Here is a 13516-nt window from a genome sequence, read left to right on the forward strand (position 1 = left end):
GTTCGGTTTAGACTAAAAAAAACAACCGAACCGAATTACATTAATTTTGTGAAATATTAACCGAACCGAAAACCGGTTCAAACCGAACTGGTCCGGTTCGGTTAAATCCGGGTTTTTTGGCAAAAAAACGAGAAACCTAATCCCATTATATATGTGTTTTCTTTTTATTTTTTAAAATTGGTTTACATTAAATCGGGCTTTAAAATTTTCTTTTCAAACCAGGAAACTGGATTTTTCATATGGCAAGAAGAAAACACAAGCATAGAAAAAATATAGATTTTACAGTATTGAATCCATTTGTAGCATCCTCTAGCTCTTTGTAGGTTAAACACCGCAAATTCATTCCCATGGAACTTTCTTGTTGATGCTTTTCTGTGTGCTTCTTATGATAGAAGAGAGGACCTGAACATAAAAGGCCAGCCAATACGAACACGACAATCACCGAGCCACCTAAAAGCATCGACACAATAACGATCAAATTGTCCTGGTTTTTCTCTACATTTGGAGGCGGGCAAAGAGTGATGTTGAAAAATATGATCTTCTCATTGAAAGCTCATCCAACAACCCACCAGAGAAAAAGATTGGGAAACTGGGAAAGGAAGATTGAGAATTAATTGAGAGGAAGATTGGGAATTTTTCTAGGCAAGGCAACGATTTTTTGTGAGAGGCAGTGAAGTTATGTTAATTGTTAGGGTTAGGTTACAATTTAACTATTTATATCTCAAAGATTTTTGTGACTTTTGGCTTTTATGGGTCCGATTTGGTTTTTGCTGGTTTCTGGTTCAAAACCAAAACCGAACCGGACCTGATAAAATTTATAGTTTTGACAATCGGTTTAATCGGTTTTTCATTTCGGTTCGGTTTTTTCGATTAATTTTTCTTCGGTTTTATCGGTTTTCTCGATTAATCGGTTATTTTGAACACCCCTAACTGTAACAACCAGGCTTTTAAAAGCCAGAATTAATGAAATTTTTTTATATATAAGTCGTTAGGACCTGAATGTTTTTCACCATATCATTCTGCAGATTTATAATTGCATTCAATTCATTAACAAGACACAATCCACGTAGAATAATATAAATCAACATTCTCATAAAATGGATTCTCAATACACATGCACATAATATTATATTTTCATACTCATAGGTTTACATTACATCATATTGACATACTCATAAATTCACATTCTTGTTTTAGTCTCGTTATCATTACAAGTCCATACAAGAGTATCAAACGGCAAGTTACACAACTAGTACTTTCGTTTATCTTGACCTCATGTAATTTCACAACATAACATCCTCATAAGAAGAATACCATATATGTATATTCATACACATCATATCTACATGTTCGCACATATACATTCGTGTTCCATTTCAATTTTTCATTACAAGTCTTTACAAAAAAAAGTCAGACGACTAATTAAGCAATTAATACACTGTTCATATAGAATTCATATCACCCATAACATGCAAATATATAGTTCTTTTCAAAATATGTGAGTTGCAAAACGGATTTTCTTACACACTATGTTGGTATGATGTCCTTGTTACAGCACAAGGTAGTTTCAAGCATTATAAGCAATTTAAAAACATAATAAAACAATATTACATTACATTTCATTTGTTGGCCAAAAGAGCATAATTATCTCATTTCTCTTTACTTACATAAATACCACCCTTAATAATTCATCAATTACCGAGACTAATTACAATACTCAAACCCGATCATCCTTTTCGAATATCGTTAACCAAACTAACGTTATTCTTTGTTTAAAGCATAACAATCATAGTTCTTTCATATACTTGGTATATACAAAACATAATACACATGAACGCAACAATTCTTGAAACTAACTCATAACTCACAAACTCAGTTATCCTCTTAAGACGCCATTAGTCGAAGTCAATTGTTTATTCATGCTAGTCATCCTTTTAGAATGCTATTAGTTGAAACTAATTATTTATTCATCTCAGTTATCCACTTAGGATACCAATAGCCGAAACTAATCATTTATCCATCCTGGTCATTTCTTTATTGTGGTCATCCACTTAGGATATCATTAGTCGAAGCCAATCATCAATAATAACCCGGTTATCCATCTCGGATGTCATTAGCCGTAGCTAATCATAAAATGCAATTCGATCATCCTTCTAGGATATCATTAGTCGAAGCTAATCATTAACCAATTAAACGTTCCATAAGTGGTCTATGAAATCACTATAACATGATAATATATCCTTTGTAATGCTCATTCAAACGATTTGTAACAATTTGGCATTCATTATAACATAATAGTAGACCTTTCGTAATACTTTTACAGACGTTCTGTAATAGCTTAAGGTTTAGTATACACCACAATAGATTCTTTGTAATACTTAAACAAACATTCTATAATAATTTAGCATTCAGTATAACACAACAATAAACTCTTTGTATTACTCATCAAACCATTCATGACAATTAATGTTCAGTACAATACAACAATAAATCATTCATAATACTCATTTAAAAAATTATAACAATTTAGCATGATGTTCAACACAAAAATATATCATTCGCAATACTCATATAAACATTTGTGACAAATACCCTTCAACATAATATAACGATAGATCTATCGTAATACTCATACAATCATTCATAACAATTAACATTCAGTATAATGCAACAATAAATCCTTTGTAATACTTATACCTATTCGTAACAATTAATATTCAATATAATACAACGGTATATCCTTTGTAATACTCATATAACCAATTGTGACAATTAAAATTTAGTATAATACAATGATAAATACTTTGTAATACTCATATAACCATTTATGACATTTTAGCATTTCAAATAATACAACAATATATCCTTCGTAATAAATTAACTTTAAAAACTAACATTACGATAGAAAGGGGTGGAAACCACCTACATGTTCCTCCTACGATGTACTTGTCCGGTCGAAGGTTCGATTCTGGTCGCACCACCTGATACATCAAATGATCATAAATCAACACATTTGCATTTGACAAACACATAACTCATCGTCATACTTATTTCAAAATGCACATGTTCACATTCCAGTGTTCCACACATTATACAATTATATAATGAAATTGTTATAAGCATTAAATCATTTCTGACGTGAAATTCATCAACGGCTAAGCTGCTGCTATTATAGAAAGTTGTGAACAAAAATTGAGTCACTGGTGACATATAATTCGTCAACGAGAATTGATTCGCTGGTTACACAGAATTCGGCAGCGAAACTAATTCGTTGGTGACATATAATTCATCAGTGAGAACTGATTCATTGGTTACACATAATTTAGTAGCGAAACTGATTTGTTGGTGACATCCAGAATTCAGCAGCGAAACTGATTCGCTAGTTACATACAAAATTTGGTAGCAAAACTAATTCGCTGGTGACATACAGTTCATCAGCGAAAATTGATTCACTAGTTACATACAAAATTCAGCAGCGAAATTGATTCGCTGGTGACATACAGTTCGTCAGTGAAATTGATTCGCTTGTGGCATACAATTCATCAGTGAAAACAAATTCATTGGTTACACAAAACTCGACAGCAAAACTAATTTGATGGTGACATACAAAATTCGACAATGAAAATGATTCGTTAATGACATACAATTCATCAGCGAGAACTAATTTGCTGGTTACACATAATTCGACAACGAAACTAATTCATTGGTGACATATAGAACTTGACACCGAAACTGATTCGCTAGTGGCATATAATTCGTTAGCAAAAATGGGTTTGCTGGTTACATACAGAATTCGATAGCGAAACTGATTCACTAGTAACATACAGAAATCGTCAGCGCATAATAGGTTACTACTGAATCAAAAGTTGTTGACAAAAACTGAGTCGTTGCCAACTTACAAATCGTCAATGAAACACATTTCTATAGTTGATGTTGAAATCATCAGCATGCACAACCTTTTTGTAAAATATCCTCCCTTTTGTATGTATTTTTTTAGTTTACATTAACTTTTATTTTAATTTAAATTAATATCATCTCTCTCTAATTTTTTTAAATTGTTTTGTTCAACTTTTTTTAATAGAAATTATTTTTTAATTATTTTGTATTTTTATAATGTTTCAAAGAAATTATTGTAATTTATATTTATATTTTTTGTTTGATATAAATAAACTATATATGTATAATGTATTTAAAAATAATAATTTATTCTTGATAAAAAAATAACCTATAAGATAAAAAAATGCATAAATTCAAAAGAAAAATAGTTGTTAAATATTTGCATACACACATGTCTTTTGCTTTTTTTAAAAAAAAAAAATGGCTCAACAATTCAGTGTTAGGATGAACAACTCTTTAATGGTTGATCAATTTATCTATTTTTTAAATTTATTTTGTTAAATATATAGCATCTTCATATATCTCAATTAAAAAAATGATACAATAAAACTCATCCATGATATTGGTAAATTCTTATTTTAAAAATTAATTTTACATCCTACCCTGGCATAGCACGAGTTTGAAAGCTTGTCCACTATAAACTAGTTGATATTTTGAGGGTGTCTTTACAAAATAGCCCCTACTGATTATAAGGGATATAGTTCTTTATTTGATACTATAGTAGTTTTTATAGTTATAATTTAAAAAAAAAATTAAAAGTATAAAATTATAGCTTTATTTTAATCAAGGTTTCAAGATAGAGTTTTAAATGGGATTCATGTAAAACTATGATATATGTTGATTAATAAAATATTTTTAAATTTAAAATTGGGATAAAATACAAACTGCACCCTACTACACTGCATAAATAGAGTAGAAGAATTTATTAGTCTAAAATTTCAAGAAATAAATCATTATTTCTCCCATTTCATGGACATAAGCATGCACAAAGAATGTCATGTTCATCATTGGTAACCATATCTTCAATCCCGACATTAATAGGATGTTTAGCGTAACATAATGTAATTAAGTATGTAATGTTATGTAATGAGAAGACTTCGTTACCTTATTTTGTTTGTTTCCATAACTTTTAGACTTTTAATAGTGCATCAAAGGCTTTGACAAAGTTTCATTTTAGTCCTTATATCTTAAAAATTATTCTAGTCCTTGTATTTTATTTTTATGTATAAATTGGGCCTTCTTTGATTTTTTTGATCCTTGTATTTTATAAAAATTACAGTTTATCCCTTATTATAATTTTTTTTATTGTAATTAAATCCTTACATGATTACTCCTAATCATGTAATGATTCATCACATAACCTTTTTTTATACTGTACTTGTACATTATAATTTAAAAAATTGCACAACTAAACATAGAAATGTAATAAATCACGATCCATTGTCCAACCAGAGTGGATGATATATATATATATATGTATATAAAACCTTAATTTACCCGTTCAAGGGATGAAAAAGTTGTGCTATTCCATTTGACTTGTAATTATGATTACTAATTGTTTAGATGAAAGTGATTATAATTAGTAAGAAAACTAGATAATTAGCTTGTGATCTGTTTGGTTTGGACCAATTATGTATATAACATATAACATATAATATATGTGTGTGTATTAATGTACATGTATTGCTAATGTGTTTTCTAACAATAATTTTTTTTTATTGCAAACTCAAAATTTGATGTTTATTTTAATATAATAGATCAAGTATTATATGTTTAAATAAATGTTAAAAATAAAAATTATTAATACTATTGAAAGATTAAATTGCGAAATTAATAAATATATGCAAATTAAGATATTTGATTTTGTATTTTGAAGAGGCATTTAATATTTTTATTTAATTATATGAAAATAATTCTTTTGTAAAAAAGAATAATAATTTAAATTTCATTGAAACAAGCTAATTTGCTAGAAAAATTCTTCATTTTCTTTTTAGTATATTTAATCTCATAAAAAAATCTTTTTTTTTCTGTATCATTCATTTGCGAAAACTTAAAAGCAATCATAACACGAACTTCAAAAAATTTGAATGCTAAATAAATATAAAAAGTAATCTCTCTAATTAAAACTTTTTTATCCAATTAACATGCTCAATGTTTTTTCAATATTTTTTTACCAAAATAATTTTTTAGAAAACATCTTATTATTATTCTAAAAGAAATTTAAATTATATAAAAAAAAATCTAAAAATTGTTTCACAAGTATATTAAAAAACATAAAAAAAATATAACACTACAATGTGGAACTATTTAACATTGTCATATAAAAAACATTATGTTATTTTTTTGATAATGTTTGATAAAAACTTGATTTAACTTAAAAAAGTATTTTAATATAGATACCATTTAAAAAAATATATATTAAGATGACGACATCTTGAATTGACTTGGGTTAAATTATATTAATTTGTCAAACTCGTAACTTAGGTTATGGATCCAATTATTTTTTAAAAAAATACTTAATTATATGATAAAAAATAAAAGTTTTCAGAAACCTAATAAATAAAATAAATAAAAAGGATTATGATGTGTTGTAAGCATTTACTAATATTATAGAAGACTTTTCTAATATTATTCACTAAAATTGAAAGGAATTAATAAAATAATATTTCAAATATATTCTTAACTAATTTAAGAATTTAATAAAATAATATATCTAATATATCTAAATATAAATTAAAAAAAGAAGAAGGTAAAAGCAGGCCATGCGCTTGGCAGACTTGGGTGGCCTAACTTGCAGGGTCCATTAAAATAAGGCTCGCTCATCTAAGCCTTTTCTTTCTTTCTTTTCTTATAACTAGCGAACAATGCATTGTCTGCCTCTGCCCATTATCTCCTAAAAGGAAATACTGCTCCCAATAAGATTTGATCATGTGACTTACACTATTGCCATGTGTGCCTCAATGGACCGAACTATGATATGGAATTGTTATTAAAGAATTAAAGAAATATATTAACGTGGTTCATTATTGATATAAATAGTATAATATTATTTTTAGAGTGTTTTTGATAATTAACATTAAATTCCTACAAAATAAAATTTATTTTTATTTCACTCTAACCATAAATACAAGATCAACTCGGAGCTTGATCTAACCTAAAATCTAAGTTAATAATTTTTTTTTTTATTTTTTTTAAATCCATAAAATTATGTTATTTTAAATTAAAAACACTGATTTATTCTAGGTTAGATTTTAAGTTGATGAATTATTGAATTTACTAAACAAGCCAAGCCAATTATTATTATACTACTCTAAGCCCTAGGCAAGCTAACATGGTTTCAATTTTATTTTTGATCAACACATTAAAAATATATAAAAATAATTAAAAAATATATATATTTTAAAAAATACTACATTGCCCAAATAAACACTTTTTTTGCTGATCACCAGTTAAATGCATTTTGCATGGGATTTTAGTATGCTTTATTGGTTATTATTATTCATATGCATAACATTTACTAATATTAATATTAATAATAATATTTGAAACCAAAATAATTATTATGTACAATTTTTATTAAAAAAAGTCAAAGTGTATATTATAACACTACCTAAAAGAATAACAGAACCAGACCACCAATTGACGCTGTCTTAATCTTGCTTAATATACAGGTCTATATTTATTAAAAAAAGAAGTAAAAGAGAACCCACAAATTTCTAATCAAACGGCTATCATTTCCTTGTCTCAAAAATCACAGCAAACAGAGTATAATCGGACGGTGAACAGTCCCTTGAACAGCATCATCATCATATTACAACAAATTTCCACCATTCAAAATTACGGAAATCCCCTCCATATCTTCTCCTCTTTAACACACTCACTATTCGACGAGGCTCATCAGATCTAAAATTCCCTTCTAATAATAAAGAGAGAGCTCCAAAACAAAGCAAGACAAAACAGAAACCCTCTCTCTCGATCTATCTCCCTCTCCCTCCCTCTCCCTGTGAAACAAAAGAAATCTACACTCTCACTTAAATTTTGCAAATTGCAGATGCGATTCCGCTTCTCTTGATCAGATCTAAAGGTAAATATTCCTTCAATCTCATTTATTAATCCGATTCATTCAGGTCTCTGTTTTATTCGATTCGAATTCGATTTCTTAATGTGATCTCTCACTTCGCAATCAGATCTAACTCAATTTCTTTATCGTACCGTTGGATCTCATTTCTTCTTTAGATCTGTTTTGATTTGGTTTGATGAAATATACTTTGGAATTAGGTTTTTCCTTTTTATTGTTTTAGTGAGTATGGTGGTGATGACATTGGCTTGTTACTTATTTGATTGATTTGATGATGTGTATAGTAGTAGTTTTTTCGGTGGTTTGAAGAAGATGTTGACCAAGTTTGAGACCAAGAGTAATAGAGTGAAGGGGCTGAGTTTCCACAGTAAGAGACCATGGATCCTTGCTAGTCTCCACAGTGGCGTGATCCAGCTATGGGACTATCGTATGGGCACTCTCATCGATCGTTTTGATGAGCATGATGGCCCTGTTCGTGGTGTTCATTTCCATAAATCTCAACCTCTTTTTGTCTCTGGAGGTAATGAACTCGTTTTCTCTCATTTTATGCAATGTCTTGGTGTTTTTGATTGATTATCATAATGATTGGTTCAATTATGTTTGTTTTTTTTTTTTTTAATTTAATTTAAATTACGATAGATCTGCTTGTGATTTTATGGAATTATTATACCCCCCCTGTATGGTGGAAGTAAGATCCAGGTACTGGATTTAGGATTGTGATTGGATGAAAGATGTAATTTTTCTGTACTGATAGAGTATAATGCTGTATCTTAGATTAAAATAGTTGTGATTTTCCATCCTTCTGAAATGGGCATTGGTATTTATATTCAGGTTTCCTTCCCTTCTCCCCACCTCACAATGATATATGTTGATTGTATTTGAAAGTGGGTAGATATTATATGCTTAAAACCTATCATCAGAGATTCAAGTAGGATTAACGCCTAGTCCTGTGTTAGAACGACTGAGAGACATTGCTGTTCTTCCCTTTGCTTCTGTGAAAAGGATGCTTATGTCTATAAATTGATGACCAGGTGATGATTACAAGATTAAAGTTTGGAACTACAAATTGCATAGGTGTCTGTTTACACTTCTTGGACATCTTGATTACATTCGTACCGTGCAGTTTCATCATGAATACCCATGGATTGTGAGTGCCAGTGATGATCAGACCATCCGCATTTGGAACTGGCAGTCTCGTACTTGCATTTCTGTGTTGACAGGACACAATCATTATGTGATGTGTGCCTCATTCCACCCTAAAGAAGACCTTGTTGTTTCTGCATCTCTGGATCAGACTGTTCGTGTTTGGGATATTGGTGCTTTGAGAAAAAAGACGGTGTCCCCTGCTGATGACATCATGAGGCTTACGCCGATGAACACTGATCTTTTCGGTGGTGTTGATGCTGTTGTTAAGTATGTTTTGGAGGGCCATGACAGAGGAGTCAACTGGGCTGCATTCCACCCAACACTACCTTTGATTGTCTCAGGAGCAGATGATCGCCAAGTAAAGTTGTGGCGCATGAATGGTAAGTTATCAATTATCAATTACTGCTTTTTTACTCGCATCAGGATTTATATCTCTTCCATTCTTATTAGACATCTATATCAATCTACTAAGCAGTTTGCTGTGGTTAGAGGATTTGTAGTTAAATTCTATTTTGATAGCTGAAATTGTGACCACCTGGCTCCTTCTCTTTCTTTCTTTGCATCGCTTGGGATAAACTCATGAAATTAGATGTTTTGTTTGTCTTGTTTTCAGACACAAAGGCCTGGGAAGTGGACACGTTAAGAGGACACATGAACAATGTGTCATGTGTTATGTTCCATGCCAAGCAGGATATAATTGTATCAAATTCAGAGGATAAAAGCATTCGTGTCTGGGATGTAACTAAACGAACTGGTGTTCAAACTTTCCGTCGAGAACATGATCGATTCTGGATCCTTGCATCTCATCCTGAGATGAATCTTCTGGCTGCAGGTCATGACAGTGGCATGATTGTCTTTAAGTTAGAGAGAGAAAGGCCTGCTTTTGCTTTAAGTGGTGATTCTTTGTTCTATACTAAAGATCGCTTTTTACGGTTTTTTGAGTTTTCAACTCAAAGAGATACACAAGTAATTCCCATCCGACGACCTGGCACCACAAGCCTGAATCAAAGTCCAAGAACTCTTTCATACAGTCCCACAGAAAATGCTGTTCTTATCTGCTCGGATGTGGATGGAGGATCTTATGAGTTATATGTCATTCCTAAAGACAGCATTGCTAGGGGTGATGCTGTGCCGGAGGCAAAGAGAGGTGCTGGTGGATCTGCTGTCTTTGTGGCTCGGAATAGGTTTGCTGTGCTTGATAAGAGCAGCAATCAAGTCCTAGTTAAGAACCTCAAGAATGAAGTTGTCAAAAAGAGTGGTCTTCCTATCAGTGGTGATGCTATATTCTATGCTGGTACAGGTAACTTGCTTTGCAGGGCGGAGGATAGGGTGGTCATATTTGATCTCCAGCAGAGGCTTGTTCTCGGGGAACTGCAGACACCTTTTGTCAAGTATGTTGTTTGGTCCAATGACATGGAAAGTGTTGCCTTGCTAAGCAAACATGCCATCATCATTGCTAGCAAGAAGCTTGTCCACCAATGCACCCTCCATGAAACAATCCGTGTAAAGAGTGGAGCTTGGGATGATAATGGTGTTTTCATTTACACAACTTTAAATCATATCAAATACTGCCTGCCTAATGGAGATAGTGGTATAATTAGAACCCTTGATGTCCCAATATATATCACTAAGATTTCTGGAAATACTATCTTTTGCTTAGATCGGGATGGGAAGAATAGGGCTATTGTTATTGATGCTACGGAATACATCTTTAAACTGTCTCTGCTGAAGAAGAGATATGATCATGTTATGAGCATGATAAGGAACTCACAGCTTTGTGGTCAGGCAATGATTGCTTATTTGCAACAGAAGGGGTTCCCAGAAGTCGCTCTGCATTTTGTGAAAGATGAGAGAACTAGGTTTAATTTGGCTTTAGAGAGTGGAAATATTCAGATTGCTGTGGCTTCAGCAAAGGAAATTGATGAGAAAGACCACTGGTATAGGTTGGGGGTTGAAGCTCTTCGCCAAGGGAATGCAGGTATAGTTGAATATGCCTACCAGAGGACAAAAAATTTTGAGAGGTTATCTTTCCTTTATCTCATAACTGGTAATTTGGAAAAGCTGTCCAAGATGCTTAGAATTGCTGAAGTTAAGAATGATGTCATGGGTCAGTTTCACAATGCCTTGTACTTGGGTGATGTCAGAGAACGTGTTAAGATCTTGGAGAATGCTGGCCATCTGCCACTTGCTTATGCCGCAGCTAAGGTCCATGGGCTGGAGGATGTTGTGGAACGTCTAGCAGCTGAGTTGGGAGATGATATTCCATCTTTTCCCAAGGGTAAAGAACCATCCCTTCTGATGCCCCCAGCCCCTATTATGTGTGGTGGTGATTGGCCTCTTCTGAGAGTCATGAAAGGTATATTTGAAGGTGGGCTGGATAATATGGTCAGAGGTGGTGCTGATGAGGATGAAGAAGAAGCTGCAGATGGTGATTGGGGCGAGGAACTGGACATGGTCGACGCGGTTGGTTTGCAAAACGGGGATGTCACAGCAATTTTGGAGGATGGGGAAGCAGCTGAAGAAAATGAAGAGGAGGAGGGAGGATGGGACCTTGAAGATCTGGAGCTACCTCCCGAGGCAGACACACCAAGGGCTTCTGTGAGTGCCCGCTCATCAGTTTTTGTTGCTCCAACTCCTGGCATGCCTGTAAGCCAGATTTGGATTCAGAGATCTTCACTTGCTGCTGAACATGCCGCAGCTGGCAATTTCGACACTGCCATGCGACTACTCAACAGGCAACTTGGAATTAAAAACTTTGTGCCTTTAAAACCCATGTTTCTCGATCTTCACTCAGGCAGCCATACCTATTTACGTGCATTTTCATCTACCCCAGTGATTTCACTGGCTGTTGAACGGGGATGGAACAAGTCTGCCAGCCCCAATGTTAGGGGCCCTCCAGCTCTGGTTTTCAACTTCTCTCACTTGGAAGAGAAGCTTAAGGCTGGTTACAAAGCCACGACAGCTGGGAAATTTACCGAGGCACTTAAACTCTTTCTTAGCATTCTTCACACAATTCCTCTGATAGTTGTTGACTCGAGGAGGGAAGTTGATGAAGTCAAGGAATTGATTATTATAGTCAAAGAGTATGTTTTGGGTCTGCAAATGGAGCTCAAGAGGAGGGAGATGAAAGACAATCCAGTACGCCAACAAGAGCTTGCTGCCTACTTCACACACTGCAACCTGCAAGCTCCTCACTTGAGGCTCGCGCTTCAAAATGCAATGACTGTCTGCTTCAAGAATAAGAACCTTGCTACAGCAGCTAACTTTGCCAGACGGCTATTGGAGACAAACCCCCCGAATGAGAACCAGGCAAGGTCTGCCAGGCAAGTATTGGCAGCTTCAGAGAGGAATATGACTGATGCTGCTCAGCTGAACTATGATTTTAGAAATCCTTTTGTGGTATGTGGTGCAACATATGTACCAATTTATCGAGGACAAAAGGATGTCTCTTGCCCCTATTGTGGTTCCCGATTTGTACCAAGCCATGAAGGGCAGCTGTGTACTGTTTGTGATCTTGCAGTAGTTGGGGCAGATGCTTCAGGGTTGCTCTGTTCTCCTACCCAGATACGGTGATCAAGAAGCTGAAAATGGAGCATTTTTTCAATCATTTTTCACCTCATCCTACTGGCAGCGGGAAACATTATCGCCCTTTGTTTCATGTTGCAGGTAAAAAGGTAAGAGATACTGTAGAAGAGTTTAAGCTTCGAATGATTTGCTTGTGCTGTCAACTTTTTTTCTGCCTATCTCTTTGTTTTCTTTGTTTAGTTGATTATGCTTTTAAATGTAATAAACAACTTCAAAATTTTGACTTGGGCTATTCTTGTTAGCTGTTTATAGACAAGAATAGTCAAGGGCGCTTTGTTAAATTAGTATAGGCAGGACAAATTACATGTCAGATGCCATTCGGCAAATTTGCTTATTTATATTGTTGAATTTGGTTTTGGCAGTACCACATGGTGGTGGTCTAAAATTATTCCCTGTGAAATCTCTGCTTCATCCTGTAGTTGCTGCAGAAATTTTGCCGTAACTTTACATGGTGGCTGAGTTGTTTGTAGGAATGACCAGTCACCATGGTAGCATTGCTGGAATCTTGGTTTTGAACAAACCATCTCTGACACATGATAAATGGAGTCCAACGTATTTGTGCTGGCTACGGAATTAATTCTTTGTCATGATCTGGGTGAGAGTCTTAATTTGGGCTTCTTCTATCTCGAATCTAGACTGGTCGGAGCACCATCTGATTTGATAGACGTGATGGCTTTACTGTGTTAGATGCGAAAAAGAGAGAGCCTGTAAGACATCCCTTCATTTTCACGTCTTTTGCAAAATAGTGCTCTCCCTGGTGTGTAGGTTATTAATGATGCTGCAGTAGGGTGTAGCTAGCATGAGGATAGG

General features: G+C 33.5%; 1 protein-coding gene across 2 annotated transcripts; it reads left to right on the forward strand.

Moving 5' to 3' along the window:
• The first annotated feature begins 7783 nt into the window (after positions 1–7783).
• LOC118044578 (coatomer subunit alpha-1) lies at positions 7784–13070 on the forward strand. Of its 2 annotated transcripts, none has more exons than XM_035052940.2 (4): positions 7784–7981; positions 8260–8495; positions 9007–9501; positions 9735–13070. In XM_035052940.2, the coding sequence occupies exons 2-4, from the start codon at positions 8288–8290 to the stop codon at positions 12692–12694; spliced, it is 3663 nt and encodes a 1220-aa protein (XP_034908831.1). In that variant the 5' UTR covers positions 7784–7981; positions 8260–8287; the 3' UTR covers positions 12695–13070. The 2 variants fall into 2 exon arrangements, with proteins under 2 accessions (XP_034908831.1, XP_034908832.1); XM_035052941.2 differs by having other exon boundaries at positions 8263–8495.
• The last annotated feature ends 446 nt before the right edge of the window (positions 13071–13516 follow it).

This window comes from Populus alba, chromosome 12 (genome assembly GCF_005239225.2).
Source record: "Populus alba chromosome 12, ASM523922v2, whole genome shotgun sequence".
NCBI lineage: Eukaryota > Viridiplantae > Streptophyta > Magnoliopsida > Malpighiales > Salicaceae > Populus > Populus alba.

Bases quoted from the DNA above. Each gene is read 5' to 3' on its own strand.
- LOC118044578 (XM_035052940.2), top strand. From the start codon at position 8,288: ATGTTGACCAAGTTTGAGACCAAGAGTAATAGAGTGAAGGGGCTGAGT. The intron at 8,496-9,006 runs GTAATGAACTCG...ATTGATGACCAG, and splicing joins ACCTCTTTTTGTCTCTGGAG to GTGATGATTACAAGATTAAA. The intron at 9,502-9,734 runs GTAAGTTATCAA...TCTTGTTTTCAG, and splicing joins AAAGTTGTGGCGCATGAATG to ACACAAAGGCCTGGGAAGTG.